This window comes from Anabrus simplex, chromosome 1 (genome assembly GCF_040414725.1).
Source record: "Anabrus simplex isolate iqAnaSimp1 chromosome 1, ASM4041472v1, whole genome shotgun sequence".
Classification (NCBI taxonomy): Eukaryota; Metazoa; Arthropoda; class Insecta; order Orthoptera; family Tettigoniidae; genus Anabrus; species Anabrus simplex.
The window spans coordinates 236,036,510-236,058,000 of NC_090265.1; the positions used below are offsets into that span (position 1 = coordinate 236,036,510).

The 21,491-nt window shown below is 39.3% G+C and overlaps 1 protein-coding gene across 1 annotated transcript in view; it reads left to right on the top strand.

The window, feature by feature from the left end:
* Positions 1 to 21,491, top strand: part of Top3alpha (topoisomerase 3-alpha) — a gene marked incomplete at its 3' end in the record, with an annotated part of 217,121 nt that overhangs the window by 143,549 nt on the left and 52,081 nt on the right. The window contains exon 13 of the mRNA XM_067138868.2: positions 9,607 to 9,757. Coding sequence (XP_066994969.2) covers positions 9,607 to 9,757 — 151 coding nt within the window. The remainder of the gene's footprint in view (positions 1 to 9,606; positions 9,758 to 21,491) is intronic.

A 21,491-nucleotide genomic window follows, 5' to 3' on the forward strand; every position in this document is an offset into this window, starting at 1 on the left:
TGACATTTGTTTATGGACTATATATTCTAAGATTTTAGATAAAGCTGATAAAATACATATTGGACGATAGTCTCCCTCGTTCGAAGGCGTTTGACTTTTCGGAAGAGGTAGCACAATAGCCTTCTTCCAGAGAGTTGGATATGTGGAGTATAGAAGAGAGAAATTGATTAAATGGGTTAAAGTTGGTAATATGAAATCAAGAATTAGTTTCACCATGTCAGTTCCAATGTCATCAATTCCTTTTGCTTTTGTGCTTATTCTAAGAACTGCTTTCCTGACTTGGAGGGGTGTCACGTGACTGAAATAGAATTTATCTCTGTCAGGGGTGGGGTGTGTATCGTAATGGTTCATAAGTTTCTGTTTGTCGACAGGTCATACTGCAGAGGAACTAGCAATAAAGTACTCGTTAAGAGCCTCGAGAGGTACTGTAATTTCGTCTTTGTTTTTGTTCTTCGTAAGTCCAAGGTTATTAATAGATTTCCACAATGTCGTCGCTGTTCTACCGTTAGGCGTAATTAAACTGTAAGCATGCCGCAGTTTAGCATTCCGTATTTGTTGTGTTGTCTTGTTCCGTAACTTCCTATATTCGTCAAAATTTTGTACAGTAGGGTCATTTTTGTATTGTCTGTGGGCGCAGTCTCTTTGTTTCATTAGTTGTCTAATGTCGTCATTTAACCACGGAGAGGGTTCTTTAGATATTCTCGCTCGCCGCTTTGGGGCATGCTTGTCAAATAATTCCGTTACTTTGCTGTTAAAGAAAGTGACTTTGTCGTCTAGTTTGTTATATGTCGTTATGTTGTGCCAGGGTATGTTGCTTGCGTCCTGGAAGAGTCTATCTTTATTTATATTTTTCAATGGTCGATAGGTAATAAATTTCTGGGAGCGTTTCGGTGGCCGGAGGTCATACGAGATGTATATTGCGTCATGTGCAGAAATACCAGGTACAGAGGTTTGACCAACATTGAGAACTCTGTCTGAATTGCTGGTAACTATAAGATCTAACAGAGTGTGCGAATGAGATGTGTAGTGAGTTGGAGAGAGAGGCAAGATGTCCATATTATAGGATTGAAACAACGTTTTAAGTCGCGTGGTTTCGGGAGAAGTTACGTCAATTATGTCCGTATTAAAATCTCCCATAATTATTGTGTGGGGGTAGTCTGGCAGCAGTTCAGTTAAGTCAGCTTCAAAGTCTTCTAAGTGGCCTATATTCGGAGGTTTGTAAACTACTCCTACAAGGGCTTTAATCCCGTTCGCTGTTATTTCTACGAACATGTATTCTGGTTTTCTCTCATACCTGCCTAGTGAATGACCTAACATTTTGGGTTTGAGGCTGGTTAAGAAATAGCCACATACCCCTCCACCTCGCTTGTGTGTGCGGTCATTTCTCAGAAGTGAGTAGCCTTCAAATTGACACAAAGAAGACGGGCTCTTATCTGTCAACCATGACTCAGACACTAGTAGGACATGGAAAACAACTGGGGTGAATATTTCTGTAAGCTCATCCATTCGATTGGCAGCTAATAAGCTTTGGCCGTTTATATGACAGACGTGAAAGGCTCTAGGATGTTGCGAGACGAAGTTCTTAAGAATGTTAGCGGTACTTTGGTCAGGGTTGGAACTAGAGGGTGGGGGGAGCGGGGACAGCGGAAGGAAAGGAGAGGGTACATGGCCTGGTGGCTGCTGAGATAAACAGGTGACGTCAGAGGAATGTCCATTGTGACCCGTGACAGTAACCAACTTGGTAGAATGTAAATCACCAAAATAGACAAATAAACACTAGGGGCTAGGAGAAAATTATCGTTAACTGAAGTACAAGGGTGCAGGTAATGAATTAACTGTGCATAAAATTACCTAATATTTTTAAAGGACAACTAAACTAGGGGTGTCTTGTCTTAAATTAATGAAGTATATATTACTGGTAAAGTATTGAAACTATTTAAAAAATATTACATTAATACTAATCATAAAAAATAAGAACGCACATACACGTATTTGGTTAAATTCAAAAGTTAAATAAAATTAAAAATGAAGTGTTACGAATAGGAAATGTATATACAAATATAGTAATACTGAAATTTCAAAGTTACAGTTCAGAATAGTGGGCAACGGAGTTTCATAACTATGGAAAATAATGTTATCTTAATATTTACAATGTGATGTGTTCCATCCGTGTTGCTCGGATTTTGCTGCCGTCTGGTTTCCGAATGATGACCGTGCAGTCTTTGGTCCACACGTTACGCAGTCCGTGGAGCTCCACTGCTGCACGAAGGATGCTCAGCCGGCAGGTCGTCAGATCTTCCCGGTTGGTGACCCCACTCCCTTTAAGCTTCCTCTTATTATGAAACAGTCTGCTGCGATCTCTGTATGACACAAGTTTAACTATTATCGGGCGAGGTTTCTGCCCCGTCTTCGGACCAACACGGTGGCTGCGCGAAATATCGGCTAACTGAATGTCAGCTCCTATTTTTCGTGCAACATCCAGTACAAGATGGTCAGTGTCTTCCCCTTCAGTCTCAGGCACACCAAACACTCGCAGATTGTCTCTCCTCTGGTACTGCTCGAGGTCATCAGTCCGAGAGATAATTTCTTCTTTAGACGATGTCCTTAGCTCCTCCAAGCTTTGCCTCAATTGTTCAATTTCACTGTCCTTTAAACTGAGTTGTTTTCTAAGTTCCTCATGCAAAGTCTTGAACTCGGACAGTGCCTCCTCCACTCTATTTAAAACTTTAGTTTCTATGCTGGCTGCAATCGCATCGGCTAGCACCTTCGCTAAGTCCGGCTCCTGGAGTACGCGCCGAATGGTGTCCTCCACGCTAGGGTTGGCAGCACTTCCTCTGGGCTTGGATGCAGGCATGACGCTACTTCACAAAGCAATCAATAATTTAAAGATAATTATGAAACCGTAGCTTTTTTGTATGTGGTACTTAGCTATCAGTTAAACACGCTTTACACACGGAACACGAGCACGGTTTCAATGCACACTTCACTGTTTTTCCCCTCCTATTTTTACTTTCTCCGGGAGCCTCACAACTCACGTGTTAGCCGCGCGCGAACATGAGTGAAATGACTGACTGACAAAGTTAGATGATAAGAGAGCCCCAGGAATTGATGCCATATCTGCAAATATTGTGAAGCATATTCATAGTGCCTGTCCTGATTTGTTCTCGAAACTGTTTAATAAATGTTTAGAACTCTGTGTTTTTCCAGACTGTTGGAAAGAGGTCATGATAAAAGTGATCCCTAAACACGGAAAGCAAAATAAATATACAGCCAATTGTTTACGTCCAATAAGCTTACTCCCTGTGTTAGGAAAAGTCTTAGAGATACTTATAATTAATAGAGTGATGTTTAACTTTGTAATAAAGAACAGTTTACATGAAAATCAATTTGGGTTTATGCCATCAAAATCTACAGAAGATGCAGTACATAAGGTGACACAATGGATGAAATCAATCTACGATTGCAAAGAATTCGGACTACTAGTATCATTAGATATCTCTGGTGCGTTCAGCTTTGCATGGTGGCGTGAAGTGAAAGTGAAGGGTTGTCCAAAAAACATTTATAGTCTAATGCAAAATTACTTCACAAATAAGAAAAGTGCACCTGACCATTTGTGGCACAACTGTGACAAGAAACGTAGATCGAGGATGCCCACAAGGCTCTGCTTGTAGCCCGGATCTCTGGAACATACTCTATAATGACATTCTTCAACAGAAGCATCCCGATAATTGTATGCTAATTACTTATACAGATGATGCATTGCTACAAGTTAGGGGTAGAACAACAGATACATTAACAACTGCAGCAAATGAAGCACTCGACATACTTCCCCACTGCTAACTTCGATATATAATTTGGTAATTTTGTATTAGATGGTTTCCTATATGGAACTCCAAAACTTTTTAAAGTTATAGATCCTTTTGAGGAGAAATCCAACTTTACGATTTCTGGAAATTTCCAGTATTGTAAAGTTGGATTTCTCCTCAAAAAGATCTCTTAACACTTGTTTAAGGTTGACAATATGGATTATAAAATGAAATTCTTTTCATATAATGTAAAGAAACTTTTGTTGCAGATTTTTTACTTTCATTCATTTATTCACAAACTTTACTTTTATTTGCTATATTGTCACTTATATTTGCTAGCCTGTGTAGTTGTGATTAAAAGAGACAAAAATCTTTTAAGGAAGTTTGGCGTGTTCATTCGCTACGGTAATCCAAAGAGTACTGAATGCGCATGATCAAGCCAAAGCATGAGGCCCCTGCAGGGAGGGGTTGCATCTTTGCATTAAATTTATTATTATGGGATTTAGCTGAGGCCTTGAAACACGTAGTGATATTGGAATATCAAATGTATCTCTGTTAGTTTGCCAGGAATAGTCTGTGTTAAACAGGCTGATTTTCATAACGCCTATTTTTCGTGCATACAGTCCTGTGGAGTGAGATGTCATGTCAGAAATTTGTTCTTAGGTTTACTTCAGAGTTTTATTTACTGTTTCATAGTTATAGGAGAGTTTGAATATGCTGTAATTACAATAATTATTTCATTCTTCATGTAAATACTTCCAAAAATTCAGGGTGACGAAATGAATAGTATGTGGTATCAATAAATGATATATTCATAGGAATGACGAAAACGATGTAAATCACAGCACAGGTAATGAAAAGTGATCGACCCACGGCACAAAGGATCATCAAACAGTATACATTTCGAGCTACTCAGCATCTAAGGCAGGCAGGTATCATTTCACTGGTGGGAACTTGTCAGACCACGGAAGGGCATATGTCAGATACCCAAAACCATAAATCTCATTAGGTTACGGCAACACAAAAACTGATGTGTTAAACATGACATTTATCAATCAGCAGAGTCAGTGGAACTTCGACCAAGAGGGCCGTCCGTGGTAAGTGCAGAGTCAAAAAAAAAAAAAAAAGAGAGAGAGAGAGAGGAGAGAACAGAGGTGAGGGAGCTTACAACAAATAATATTGAAGAAAAGGTAATCAATTTAAACAAATTATATAACAAATTATATTTCAACCATAAATGACTGGAACAGGAAAAGTGCAACAATCCAAGAATAGGAATCACAACGATTTTAGTAGGGGGGGGGGGGGGGGGGCTTTTAACAATAAAATGCAATTGAGACAGATCTTGATTTTTTTTTTTTTAATCTTGCGAATAACACCAATAAGTTTCTGCAAAAGCCCAAGACCCGTATTCGGCAGAAAACCACAATTAGTATATATTTTATTTAAATTTTTTTTCGTTTAAAAAATGACACTGATTAAGAAAGAAGGGGGAGGTATTAATACAATTTGACAATCGTGATTAAAGGCCAAGGCCACAATAATCAAATATCAAACCCAAAAAGGGGTAAGAGTTAGAGCACGTTACAAGACAGAACTATACAACATAATACCCTGAAAAAAAAAGGAAAAAGGGAGACAGACTGAGAAGGGAAGGAAAGGGAGGGGGATTTTTCCAGGCTGCTTAAACCCTATAAGTTGGCAGTGTGAGCGACCGCTCCGGCCTCAAGAAAAGTTCAGGAAGGTCAGAAAATACTCTAGATCTTGCAATTGATTTGAAGCTGTCACTTCATACTGTTATGAATAAAATGCTGACTAGACTAATTTAATCTATGATGACCCAATCAGTACACACACATTTGTACTTCACAGTAAATGGCAACACTTCAGTGGCTGTTTACAAAAGTCTCTTGTCCTCACAGTGAGTCTTCTGCTGCCTGGTGTTTAGCTGGAATGGGCGATCCTTCCATAATGCTGATTGACAGGTGTCACCTTTCACATCCCTTCGAACGCATACACCTGTGACTTCACACTAGCAGTTCCGATACAGACAGGTTCAAACACACAGACTTTGACTATCATGACTCTTGAGACACACACTCTCTCTCTCTCTCTCTCTCTCTCTCTCAAACAATAATCTCAGGTCAGGTACATTCTGCTATCGTATGCAACACTAGACGGTACTACCTGCGACTGGCTGGCCAAGGCTATGGGCAGAGGAGTTCACCCTTAGGGGGCTTGTTGAAGCCATTGTGTAGGAAATAACACATAAATTCAGCTGGAAGCTGCTGCTTTGCAGATGTGGCAGTGGACTGCTAAAGGCTAAGGGAGATAACCCTGACAGAAGATTTTCTCTAACGTTAGGCCTAGCAAGTCAGTTGGACAGTAACTGCAATCGCTTTCAACACGCATACGAGCCTCGGATGCAAACAAAGGAATATAGTAGACAACAGCCACCGCAGACCCACGGCAGGTATGATGGCTTACAGCCTGATGATAGGCCAGGCCTTGCGATTGTGCAACAACCCCGGAGAAGACAACACACTTGAATACGAACAATCAGTGTATTGAGTGTGACTGGGAAATGTAAAGAGTTAGTGGACATCACGGAGAGAAGGAAAATATCAATCCTCGGACTGAGTGAAACTAAATGGAAAGGTAAAGGGAAGAAAGAGTTGAGGAAGAACTATACCCTCTACTGGAATGGTAACAACAGAGAGATGAGAAATGAAGTAGGTTTGATGTTGTCTAAAGAGTTAGATGGTATTACAGAGATCCTGTACATCAATGAGAAGATTATAAAGTTAACAGTTCACCTTGGGAAAGAGAAGCTGACACTGGTGCAAGTGTATGTCCCTCAGACGGGTTGCCGTCAAGATAAAAAGAACAAGTTTCTCGAAGGCCTAGAAGAGACCATCAGTGAAGAGAGGGCAATTATCATCGGGGACCTCAAAGCACAGCTCGGGACAGACAGAAATGGCTATGAGAAGGTGATGGGACCACATGATTTTGGGAGAAAGAATTCAGAAGGAGAACATCTCCTACAGTTCTGCATAAGAAACTGTTAAAGAAGCAGACTTGTGACTGATGTCAGGGTGATTCTAAGTGAGAACCTCAATAGCAACCACCGGTTATTAGTAGCAGATCTGAAAGACATTAATGTACCAAAGATAACAACCAGGAAATGACCTAAGATTAAGGTGTGAGAACTACAACAAATTGGAAAAAGGACTGACTATCAGGACCATATAAGAGGACAACTGCCTATCGAAGAAGTGGAGAGTGGTGAGGTAGAGTGGACAAAATTTAAAAACACCTTGATAAAAGAATCAATAGAGGTTTGCGGGAAGACAAGTGCGAGAGTAAGGAAAAAAGAGACCCTGGTGGAATGAAAGAGTAAGATCCTCAATAAAGGAAAGGAATATAGCACAAAAAGAATAAGATAGAGAGAAATCCAAGCCAGAACAAGTAAGGGACGAGGGGAAGATCAGAGACCTCGAGGAGGTTTACTGGGACAAGAAATTGAGAGTTAAAAGAGGAGTAGAAGAGGAGAAGATAATGTGCTGGGAGAAATTTACTCAATAACTGAAGGAAGACAGCAAAGGCAATATGAAACTATCGTTCAGAGTGATAAAAAACAAAAGGAATTCAGTTCAAACCATCAAAGCAATTGAGGATCCTAATGGAAACCTGGCCAGGAAAGAAGAGGATCTCAGAGTGGTTCTGGGGAATCATTTTGATCACCTATTGAACAGGACAGAAGCAGATCAAAGAAAAAAAGAACCAGCTGTTGAAACCTGCACAGAGGAACCTCCCATTAGATGGGCAGAAACAGAAGCAGCCCTTAGGAAGATGCCGCAAGGGAAATCCCCGGGAATCGATGAAGTCAGCACGGACATGATTAAAGCAGCAGGAGTCCAGGGTTTACAGTGGCTACACAGAGTGCTCAATGCAGTTTGGAAAGATGGCAAGATACCTACTGATTGGAGCAAGGGTGTCATAATCCCCTTGTTTAAGCAAGGAAATCACTGAAAATGCTCCAACTTCCAGAGAATAACACTCCTTTCTCATGGGCTAAAGATTCTTGAGAAAATCTTAGAGAGCAGATTGCCAGTCATCTTAGAGCCACAGTTTGAAGAGGAACAGTATGGCTTCTGGCCTTACAGGTCCACAACAGACCTAATCTTCATTGTCCGTATGTTAATGGAAAAATATTGGGAAAAAGGAAAAGATCTGGTTATGGTTTTCTGTGACATTGAAAAGGTATATGACAGTATTGCAAGAGCGAAGATATGGGAATGCCTGTGAAAAGGGAATGTGCCAGAGGGACTGGTGAGGAAAGTCCAGATGCTGTATGAGAACTGTACCAGCTGTGTGCGATTGGGTGACTAACATTCATCCTGGTTCAAGACCGAAAGTGGTGTCCAGCAAGGCAGTGCGCTATCCCCTTATTGTTTATGACCATTATGGATGACATAATGAAGAACATCAAGAATACCTCTGGTGAACTAAATGCAATGGTCTTAGCTGATGATGTTATGATCTGGGGAGAAACTGAGGAAGAAGTACAGTCGAGGCTCAATGAATGGAAGGTTAAGTTCGAGGAGTTCAATCTCAAGATAAGTGAACTCAAAACAGTAGTGATGGCAATAAACAGAGAGGGACGACCAGCGAACATCATGCTAGGAAACCATCCACTAGAAAGTGTTAAGCTTTACATACCACAGCAGTGTAATATCTCGAGATACACTAGCAACAAAGGGGGTGGCAATGGCAAATAGAGTGCAGAAGAGCTCTCACTTTTACCAGCAAGATCGAACACTCCTCTGGGGTCCCAAAGTACCAACAATTAACCTGGTGATGTTCAATCAGTACTTCATACCAATCTTAACCTATGGTATTGAAACCTGCACCCTCACTAAGAAAGACTCATCAAGGTTGCAGGCATCCGAGATAAAGTTCCTTAGGTCCATAGTTTAAAAAAAAAAAAAGGACAAGTTAAGGAATGATGTGGTTAGGAAGGAAGCTGGTATTGTTACATCATTGTTAGATTGGGTCAGCACGTCTAGACTGACGTGGTTTGGGCATCTAATGAGGATGGAGCCAACAACGACAGCATATGTTAACTTGGAGAGACATGTGGCAGGGAAACGGAAGGTGGGAAGACCAAGAACCCACTGGATAGACATCATAAAGATGGACATTGCAGATCGGGGAAGGACACTGGAGGACGTCATTAACAACAGAACATTTCTCAATAAGACAGAATGAAAGAGGCTCGCCAACAGTAACCGGGAAACTGGAACTGTAAAATAATGATGATGATGAATAATCTTTATCATCAGGATTCATTTGTAGCAGTTCATATGAGTTACTGTTTGTTGGAAGGAAACTTAGTTTATAACCTGGCCTGAAATAGTTCAAGCCTGTAGTCTGTGTCAGGTGGGTAGTGTTTTGGCCTTTGGAGTCTGTTCAGAATTGTCCAACCACCTGTTCAGTGCATTGAATTCTGCAGAAAATTTCACTGTTTTAAATATCACTTATGGCAGGTCAAAATAGTTTACTTATAAAAGCGACCACAATGGAAACAGCTTGAATTTGAGATAGACTAGAAGTGAATATAATCAGAGGTATTTTTTTAATCACTTCCTGCTATTCTGTGCTTTTACCATGCTATTAGGTCAGTAAGACTTGTTTCCTTTTTATTTTTGGCTTTTCTATATCTCATGATACTCCTGCTACTTTCCTTTTATTATAAAACAATAAAAATTGATGGATAATCTCAATTTTTCTTTTGCAGTGTGGTCCTGATGTCCACAAGTTAAAATTTACTTTTCGTAGAGGTTCATTTATACCCTTCTATCCCGATCGACATGTTGGTTGCATTGGAGGTTGTGATATGGATCTTCTGGAAGCTTTAAATATTGATCCAAGTATCGTTAGAAGACCACGTAAGTTTCTATGCTATAGTGTGAAACAGTTTTATGTACATTGTTTTGATAAGTGAATTATGCAACCATTTCAAGGTAATGCTAAACACCATATAATCCCAAGTACCACCCGCCCCTGAATAAGACTTGCACCCTATATTTCAAAGGATTTTCAAATTTATTTACAGTATTTGCTACAGAACAAGAATGTCATTTTGCTACTTATGTTTTATGAATTTAAAATAGTTTCAGACCTTTTTAAGTGTCCTTAAAATAATACCCAACAAATTATTTAAAACACACACAGAAAAATTATCAATCACACAATGATAGTCAACATTTCTTTCATCATCAGAAGTACCACTTTTGGAGCTTTCACTATCACTTTGACTATCACTTTCCCACGCGTCATCTTCATTGCCATCCATAGCATTGGAAATTCTGCACTTCCGGAAACTTTTTCAGACGAGGTCACCGGAGATACAATCCCACGCGATCTTTACCTGCGAACAAAGCAGTTGAACTTCCGGGAGGATTTACACAAGTAGTACAAGAACCGACTCATCTCAATAACTTGCTAGATGTATTCTTGGTTAAACCATGGGAAATTGTTGATAAAACTGAGGTAATTGAAGGAATAGGTGACCATAAGGCTGTAATAAAGGATGTAAGACTCGTACCAAAAATGCTTAATAAGAGGGTCACACAAGACAAGAAATTATACAGAAAAACTAAAGTTGATGAGTTTGGGACTTACCTTAAGTCACAATTCAGTTGTTGGATAAGTGAAGGGAGTAATGTGGATACACTTTGGGCTAAATTTAAAGGAATCATTTGGGAAGGAGAGAAGAGATTTGTGCCTGTTAAGAAGGGTAAAATGACCTCAGACCCTGTTTATTATACAAGGGAAATAAGAAAATTAAAAAGAAAATGTAGAATAGTAAACAGGAAAATCAAAGAGGGTAGGGAGAATAGAGAAACTAGAAAACAGCTAATGAGGGAACTGAATGGAGTGAAAAAGGAAGCAAAAGAATGGCATACTTCAAGAGGGTAATGACCACAAAGGGAAATGGCTGTTGTAACCCCTTTTATGGGGGTAGGCTATATGCATAATATATATATATATATATATATATATATATATATTTATTCATAAATCCAGCCAAGGGAAATCCAAAGTATCGGTGACACCGAATACTTTCAAACGGTAGGCAGAAATATTACACAGCGAGTAAAACGCCAATTTGTGAATGGAGGCCGTGGTAAAAAAAAGTTCTCCAATAAGCATTCCAGAATAATCACAGATGGCGCAGTGGAAACTATGCTAGATAATATTAAAAAAATTAAAAGAAAATGGCAGGAGAAATAAGGGACATGACGGGTGAAAACAGATGAGAAACCAAGATAAAATTTGGAAATAGATATATTAGAAGAATTAAATCAAGCTCTTACAATATTAGATGAATAGAAGTCTGTACAAATACGGAATTTTCCCAACCACATGTAATACAAATTTGTTACACCAAGAATAAAATATCCAAGAGAATGAAAGCAAATAAGAGAATAGGCCAGGAGCTGAAAGGGATGGACAAGAAAGGGATGAATACGGTATAAAGAGAAATGTTGAACAACGAGAATAAGAAAAAGATGTACACAGTTACCAGATTGGAGTATACCAGCATGAAGTCTTCTAAGCAAAAGTCTAAATGTAATATGAAAGTTGCCACCTCTTCAATTATCACCCGAATAGGCACAAATTAACGTTGTCATACTGGCGTAAGTCACTGTATACTATAATGAAACAGTCTCAAAGTATGCAAAAACATAAATGGTGAATCACTGATTAAGCACAAGTGTGTATAGGAGTCGCAGAGTTGCCGATATACCACACGCACATTTGGAAAGCAAATTGTCACTAGTTAGTCAATAGAGGCTTAGATATGGAACATACAAGTGAAATCTCGGCCTGGAAATGCACTGCTCCCAGTTAGAATATGTAAAGAAAATAGCTCCAAATGCAACATAGAAATTGTTACAATAAGGACATTATCAGTTTGTCATACCTCATCTTGAACCAAGTAGTTGTGCCCAAAAATGGAGAGTCCAGGGCACATGTCGCTAAGGACGGAGATGACATTAAAGGTTGCTCCCTCCACACAGGCCAAAGTCCATCTCAACACATTCAGAGGAAGGCCGGGTATTTATAGTGTGGAATAATGAGAAATATGTCTGGAAGATTCCAGAGGTTAGTGGAGCATGCGTGACAAAGCGGGCGATGTCACATGACATCAAGCGGAGAAAAGGAAGTTAGTTTATCGTAGATCGTAAAGGTGGATAGAGCGGAGTTCGTGCAAGGTATGATGTGTGCGAATTCACATAAGTATGTAAGTTCTAGTTCAAGAGAAAATGCGGTGTGTATCCTGATGAGGGTAAGTCCATATTAATAGTAGAAAAAGGTTATGTGCGTGGCGAGGTTCATAACAGTAGTTGCCGGTGAAGTGAAGAGTCCATTACACTGTATTCATATATTAGGAATCTAAAAGGAAAAGGAATCCAAATTCCTACAATGGTGGGAGAAGGGGTGAACACTATTTAACAGATACTGAGGAAGCAAACCTATTTAGTAGGGAATAAAGAGATTCAGTAGATGATTGTCAGGAGTTGGAAACCGAAACAGAAGATAGAGAGGGAGAGACACAGAGGGAAACAAGAAGCTTCTCATTCACAAATGAAGATATTTTCAGAGAAATCCAACTGCTTCAGCAAGGAAAAGCAGCAGGAAGTGTTCAAATTACTGAGAGGGGGGGGTATAAAAGACAGTGGGGTGGTACATAGTGCCTTATTTAAAATTTCTCTTTGACTATGTCATAAATAATAGTATAATACCAAAAGAATGGAAGGAATCTATAATAATACCAATTTATAAAGGAAAGTGTGATATAAGGAAACCAGAGAACTACAGACCAATCAGCCTGACCAGTATAGTCTGTAAACTACTGGAGAGTTTAATAGCAAAGTACATCAGAGGGATATGTGATGATAAAAATTGGTTCATGAGGATCCAGTATGGATTTAGAAAGAAATTTTCTTGTGAGGCACAACTGGTGGGATTTCAGCAGGACATATCAGATCAGTTGGATTCAGGAGGCCAGTTAGATTGCGTAGCCATAGATCTTTCCAAAGCCTTTGATAGAGTGGAACATGGAATATTATTAAAGAAATTGGAGGGAATAGGACTGGACGTAAGGGTTATACGTTGGATAAGAACATTTCTAAATTCAAGGGTTCAGAAAGTCAAAGTAGGAAATAATGTATCAATGTATCATAGGAAGAGAAAGTTTGGAAGGGAATTGCACAGGGTAGTATAATCGGTCTGTTACTATTCTTAATATACACAAATGATTTAGGGAACAATATAACGTCAAAAATAACATTGTATGCAGATGAAATAATTGTTTATAGGGAAATAAATAACATTGAGGATTGTTCAGAATTACAAAGGGACCTTGAGTGTATCCAGCAATGGGTTGAAGAAAATAATATGAAGGTTAATGGAGGCAAATCAACTGTTACAACATTTACAAACAGGAGCTTTAAAACTGAATATACTTTGGATGAGGTAGTTATTCCAAAAGATGGCAAGTGCAAATACTTAGTAATTTGCACTGGAAGGGTCATGTTGATGACATTGATGGGGAAGCATACAGATCGTTACATGTCATAATGAGGCTACTTAAAGGATGCAACAAAGAATTAAAAGAAAAAAGTTACTTAAGTATGGTTCATCCATTATTGGAATATGCAAACAGTGCTTGGGATCCTCACCAAGAATACCTATTAAAAGAAATAGATAGTGTGCAGAGGAAAGCAGCAAGATTTGTAACAGGGGATTTCAGGAGAAAAAGTAGTGTATCAGAAATGTTAAAGGAACTTGGGTGGGAAACTTTAAGTAAGAGAAGGGAGAAAACTAGACTTATAGGATTATATAGAGTATACAGGAGAAGAAGCATGGGGAGAAATCCGTGAGCGGCTTCAGGTGGAAAATAGTTATATCGGCAGAACTGACCACAAGTATAAAATTAGAAGGAATTTTAGCAAAAGCGATTGGGGTAAATTTTCATTCATTGGGAAGGGCGTGAAGGAGTGGAAGAGTTTACCAAGGGTAGTGTTTGATCCTTTTCCAAAATCTGTACAGATATTCAAGAAGAGAATAAACAGCAACAGGGAAAATAAATGAAATGTTAGAGAGTATTCGACCAGTGCAGGCTATTGTAATTAAAAAATGTTTGTGAAAAAATTAATTTACACACATTTATATTATATTTATATTATTTATAGAGCAAATCTCCTATCACATGAATTACATAAGAGAGAACAAAATTGTACACACAAGTCCACTTGTTATTTTCAAACAAACGCTTTTGGAGGACGTGGTTGAATCCAGTGCCAACCCTTAAAACTAAAATACACTAAAAAATGTAACATTCCCTGAGACATGAAGTATCGTGCCACGAAATGAAAGGCTTCAGTAAGACCCCCACCCAATATTTAGAAACAGTTTAAAAAAAAAAAAAAAGAAAGTGCCGGTGGTATTCGAGATTATATGGGATATTGCAACAAGAATGGAATAGTAATATTTTTTAAAATTTATTTATTTATTTATTTATTTATTTATTTAATTAATACAAAGGACTTTTTGCCTATCGGCCCAATATTTCTTCATTCTGAGAGATGCCACCTTCCTTTCTTCAACTGGAAACACCTTCCCTTTAGACCTTTTATTAATCTTGGTCTGTGGCCTGGTGTATATGTCTTGAAGTATCGTAATTTTGTCTGTTTTGTTTTTGAGATCATGTATTGTTATTTGTAGTTCTTTAATATCATACTTAATTTCCATAATCCATTTAATCTTGGTCTTGCTATTCCATATTTTTTCAGTTAGTCTCCTGCTAATTCTGGTGTCAGGTGTTCTATTAAGATGTCCAAAGAGTGATATATGTATTTTTCTTATTGTGCTTAATACCTTGCTTGTTATCTGTATAAACTTTTTTATAATAATAATAATTAGGGCTCGGATGTTTAAGACCTAAAAATAGCTGAAATAAGCAAGCAAATATGACCTCAAAAGTGATGAAACATGACATAAAAATTACAAAATATGACCTGAAAATGATTAATCTAAATATGCAAAGCAAAGTCATCTCCATACAGGCCATGAAGTCCCTTGGAGGGGTGGAAGGTAAAGGCTTCCACTATCCGTAACCTCGGCACTTGATGGGGTAGAGGGGTTAGCTCTACACCCGGCTGCCTTTACCCCAGGAGTTAACTTGGTACTCATTTTTGGTGTAGGCTGAGTGAACCTCAGGGCCATCACCTCCAGAAGTGGAAATCTCATTTCTTAAATTTTACGACTTCCTGACGGGGATTCGATCCCATGTCCTTCCGGGCGAACCGAGCATGCCTTTACTGCCTTGGCCAGGCAGCCCCTAATCTAAATATGGCCATTTTAAAATAAGTTATAAATCAAAACGGTAATTTCTTTGATACATATTTAACTTAATTCTTTATACTTACTTTCATACTAATTCTCTGAATGGGGCCGATGACCTTCGATGTTAGGCCCCTTAAAACAAGCATCATCATCAGTATCAATTCTCTGAATATACACATTTAGCAGTTATTCACAGTCTATTGTCCTCGATTCACTTATCAAACATTTGTGAATGCATACCTATAAAGTACTAAGTTCGCCAAGATTATCAGATCACACAACATTTTAAAAGTCAAAACATGTTTGCACCCTTCGTTGGTGGTTTAAAATATGAGAAAACTAGAAATCTATTTTTTAAAATAGTTTGGAACATTTAAGCCCAGATTACATTAATATTACTCAAATGCATTAAAGTTTAAATTGAGCACCACAAAACGAATTAAGTAGATGTCTTTCAATACATTATGATAGGGCGGCAAGGCATATAGTGCAAACTCACATAACTTTTTCATTCTTCTCTGCAGGTGGAATTGAAGCGTATGACAAAATTCATCTTCTAAGCATAAGGTGCAAAAGACCTCCGATTATCACATAACACATTCTTATAAGAAGAGAAGCTCCTTTCTACATCACAAGACGTTATTGGTGCGTAGTTACATAATGTTAAATCACTGCTGTCGAGTATGCACTCATCTTGAAATGTACTGGTACCTTCTCCTTTAAGAACATAATTTATCTTGCACACACAGGGAAAACAGTTATTTCGATTAAGCACGTTTTGAAGTTTCCGTTTTACACTGACGCCAACTGTTCCATGTGATAGTTGTACTGAAGGGTCAACACTCCTCACAATTTCAATACTTGCATGAATTTCTAAGCTAGCAGCTTCTAAACGAGTAATTGCACTCGATATAATTCCGAAGTTTGACTTAATATATACCAGACTTTCTGACAAACCGGGCGAGTTGGCCATGCGGTTAGGGCCGCACAGCTGTGAGCTTGCATCAGGGAGATAGTGGGTTCGAACCCCACTGTCGGCAGACCTGAAGATAGTTTTCCATAGTTTCCCATTTTCACACCAGGAAAATGCTGGGGCTGTACCTTAATTAAGGCCATGGCCACTTCCTTCCTACTCTTAGCCGTTTCCCTATCCCATCGTCACCGTAAGACCTCTCTATGTCAGTGCAACATAAGGAAAATTGTAAAATACAAAAAAATAAAACCTTACTGACAAACTGTTGGAAAACAGTTCCTGCGCAGTCATGATACAAGAGAGCAGAATATTCCACTTGTGTTCCCCAGATGTGATACGGAAAAGCAGTTTTGTGAATACTAGTTCTCATTCGGTAAGTGACGATTTTGCACAACTACAGCCAAAATATGAATTTTCTACGAAAATAGCTCAAAATATGACCTTGTGACAAAAAATAGCCAAAATATGCATTTATATGACAAATAAAAAATCACTTAATTGTGACGATAATCACCTGATTTGCACCAAAATCCAATCAGACAAGAAAATAGAGACAAAGAAAAAATATGACTTTTCTTAAACATCCAAACCCTTGTAATAATAATAATAGATAAGGGAGTCTCCGTGGCTCAGGCAGCAGCGCCAGCCTCTTACAGCTGGGTTCCGTGGTTCAAATCCCAGTCACTCCATGTGAGATTTGTGCTGGACAAAGCGGAGGCGGGACAGGTTTTTTCCAGGTACTCCGGTTTCCCTGTCATATTTCATTCCAGTAACTCTCCAATATAATTTCAGTTCATCTGTCATTCATTCATCATTGCCCCAGAGGAGTGCGATAGGCTTTGGCAGCCAGTACAATTGATGTCCTCGCCGCTAGATGGGGGCTTCATTCATTCCATTCCTTACCCGGTCGAATGACTGGAAACAGGCTGTGGATTTTCATTTTCAATAATAATAGATAATAAGAGGATATTCAGAATGAGGAGGTAAAGGCTAAGTTAGGAAAGAACTCGATGGATGAAGCTGTGTGAATAAACTGGCTTGGGGGGGTCCTGTGAGGCAAATGGAGGAGGATAGGTTACCTAAGAGAATAATGGACTCTGTTATGGAGGATAAGAGAAACAGAGGAAGACCAAGACGATGATGGTTAGACTCGGTTTGTAACAATTTAAAGATAAGAGCTATAGAACTAAATGCCACAGCACTAGTCACAAATAGAGGATTGTGGTGACATTTAGTAAATTCACAGAGGCTTACAGACTGAACGCTGAAAGGCATAACAGTCTATAATGATGTTAATAATAGTTGTATTCCAGTGAGGCAATCAGTATTGTTCTTGTAGGATTTTATTGAAAATCTTGCTGCTGCTTCTTACACATTCCAGAGTAATTCATGCTAATTCAGCTGTCGTCATTTATATTTTGATTGCATTTTTGTACCTGTTTTAAGATTGTGCCACAGAGCAAGTTGGCCATGTGGCTAGGGCCACAGATCTTTGATCTTGCATGCTGGAGATAGTGGGTTCGAACCCCATTGTCGGCAGCCCTGAATATGGTTTTCCATGTTTTCCCATTTTCATACCAGACAAATGCTGAGGCTGTACCTTAATTAAGGCGATGGCCACTTCCTTCGCACCCACTCCTAGCCGTTTCCTATCCCATCGTAGCCATAAGACCTATCTGTGTCAGTTCACAACGTAAAGCAAATTGTAAAGAAAGAAAAAATGTGCTATTATTGATCAGTTTCTGGCTCTGGAGTCCAGTTCTTGGACAATGATATTGTATGGTGCATAGGGTCACCGTGTGTTACCACTGTAAAATTTTCGGAATCAGAAATTTCAGTTTTTTGTTTGATATACAACTTTTTATTAGACTGTCAATGTGGAAATGCTTGCCAGTGAGGCATCTCCTCATATACACAAATATTTGGTTGTCAATAGCCGCAAGGTTATGGCTGTAGGGGGATAATCCAGTTGCTGCCAACTAAAAGATTCGGAGACCTTGGATTTGAACAGTAGTGAGGGCCTCGCTTTGGTGAGAAGCAACAGTACTCTGGCAGACAGCGCACTAAAGTATTTATTCTGGATTGTGTTGCAAAGTTTCTTCAAATTCTGACAATACATAGCTTTATTTATTGTCCCTTGTTACATTTAAGTCCACCAGCAAAACACTGCATCTGTCCCAATACTTCGTAGCCATAATGTTGCAAGTTAGAAGGTCTGTATGAATTTCACCTTTGTCAATGTTGATGTGTGTCCCCACTCCATGGATTGCTGCCAAGTGACTAATGTAGTCATATACTCTCCTACGTACGAACAGCCATCGCTCATAGGATTGGGGCAGCACACTTCACAGGTATCACATTTTGGAAATCATGAGGAACATCCATGCCATGTCCATGATTTTGTGGTCCAGTAATTCATCATCTTCCTCATAGTATCAGGTCAAAAATATCAAAGCACTGGCACATCTCTTCTTTTTCGTATTCCTTATAAAGAATCTTCAGAACCCATCAAGAATGCAAGAACAAATTTTCTGGTAAAATTTTGTAGAAAAATGGCCTTGAAACTTGTGGAAAATGAGATGAAAGAATTGTGAACCATCTGTGCTTCCAATATCATTGGCTCAATATCAATATCATCGGCTCATACATGGGTCATTATTTATGCCCTCCCAATCTGCCTTGAATAATTTCACCTACTTATAAACTTAGCCATCACTCATAGCATTGGGTCAGCACTCTTCACAGATCTGGTGATGAAGCTCCTCAGATACCACATTTCTTGCTCTCAAGAAACTGGTAACGCTCTATTTTATGTGTAAAAAGCCATTCTTTCATCTTAAATATTTGAGTCATGCAAATTCCACCCTTCACCAACATGACTACAAAGGGTGTCTGTTCATGTGCAGTGGGATGCCAGGATTTTGCATAATCTTGAAATATCTGTTAGATCATTAATCTCGGTTCCTTATAGTTGCTCGTAACAGCTTTCCTATAGAAATTTCTTAACTAGAGTGAATCCTTTTCTATGCAGACTAACATTGCGTTGGGTGATCCAGATAATGTAAAATCCAGATATCAGAGAGTATCATTAAAACAGCCAAATTGATAATTTAAAAAAAAAAAAGAGAGAGTCTAAAATTTTATTTTACGAGGGCCATCCGGAAGGTAGTACCCGTTAGCGCCGCATGAAGCGTTGACGACTCGGGTAGCTGCTGGGCAAGGTCAGACCGCGTCAGTGGCTTGTCTGCCTGCTCTGTGCGAGGTTGCCTGACGCTAGCATTGCCTGTGTTGTGTCTGTGATCGTTTAAAATGTTTAAACAAATTGAGAACCCCGCCAGTTTTGAAGTGAGGGCCGTGATTAAATTTCTTAATGCACGAAACGTTCGACCTTGTGATATTCATTGCCAATTAACGGAGGTGTATGGAGACAGTGTGATGGACGAGTCGTCTGTTCGGCGCTGGTGTCACAACTTCAACCTGGGGAGGGGGAATACACACGACGAGGAGTGTTCAGGGAGACCAACTGTCATTACAGACCAACTGCTGAGTGCAGTAGACGAATGCGTGAGGAACGATCAGCGCGTTACAATTGATGAACTCTGTGAACATTTTCCTAATGTGTCTCGAACAATTGTTCATGAAATTGTCAAAGACCATCTGCATTATTCAAAAATCTGTGCAAGATGGGTTCCTCGCATGCTTACAGAGAAGCACAAAACCAAGAGTATGGCTGCAGCACTGACGTTTCTGGGACGTTATTCCGATGAAGGAGGAGACTCTTTCCTGACTTGCATCATTACTGGGGACGAAACTTGGGTTTGTTATGCATTACCTGAGAGTAAACGACAGTCCATGGAGTGGCATCATGCTCATTCACCAACCAAACGAAAAAAATTCAAGACAGTTCTGTCTACCAAGAAACTCATGGCAACCGTTTTCTGGGATCGCCGAGGTGTACTGCTCATTGATTTTATGGCCCGTGGAGACACAATTAATGCTAATGTGTATTGTGAAACATTAAAGAAATTACAGCAGGCAATACAAAATCGAAGGCGAGGTCTATTGTCTACAGGCATCATTCTCCTTCATGACAATGCCAGGCCTCATGCAGCTGTGTTAACACAACAACTTTTGCAGCAGTTCAGGTGGGAAACCTTCGACCATCCCCAGTATAGCCCGGAATTGGCCCCTTCAGATTTTCATCTCTTAAAGACTTTCTGATGATTTGACAGCGATGAAGAACTTAAACGAGCTGTTACTACATATCTCAATACGCTGGCGGCGGAGGACTATGACGCTGGAATACGTTATGACAAATGCCTAAATTTGCTTGGAGATTATGTGGAGAAGTAGTGTAAAGTATGCTCTTTCCAATAAAAATGTGTATATTTGTTAATATTTACCCCTGTGTCTTTATTGCGCAAACGGGTACTACTTTCTGGATGGCCTTCGTATGTAGGCCTCTAATAATTTTATATGCTGTATATTAGAATCTAATAATTAGTCCACAGTATGAATTTGTAAGTACAGTTAGCTGGGCTGAGTGGCTCAGATTCTTCTGACCCCTACTTGGCAGGTTCTATCCTGCCTCAGTCCGGTGGTATAACAAGGGGCTCAAATACATCAGCCTCATGTCAGTAGATTTACTGGCATGTAAAACAACTCCTGAGGGACTAAATTTTGGCACATTGGCATCTCCGAAAACCGTAAAAGTAGTTGGTGGGACGTAAAGCCAATATTATTATTATTATTATTATTATTATTATTATTATTATTATTATGTAAGTACAGTTGAATACAAAAGGCATAGAAAACATACTGTATATATGTGAATACTCTGCACCATTAAATAATCAGTCTTTGCTGAGCTGAGCTAGGGAGCAGACGTGCGTGGTAACGGTGCGGAAGTGCAGGAAAAGCAATATGGGAGTAACAGTGCAGCAGTATAGGAGTGTGATAGGGCTATGGCACAACCGGGTCAAGTGGATCAAGACGGAGTGTAAAGCAGGATTTAATAAAGAAATAGGACTGACAGAATTGTTGATGGCGGCAGCTATAGTGGCTACTCTATTACTCATCGGAGGCGTCGAGATGAACCCAGGCCCATTGACATGGGAGGACATTGAGAAAATTAAGGAAGTTGTCCGCGATGCTTCTCAGGCTGACCAGACCAAAGAAATGTTTGAAGCACAGTTCCAACAAATCAACGATATGAAGGACAGCATAACCAAAGATCTAACAGAAATAAAGGCGAAGATAAGAGAAGACAAGGAAGAAAGAGCTATAATAAA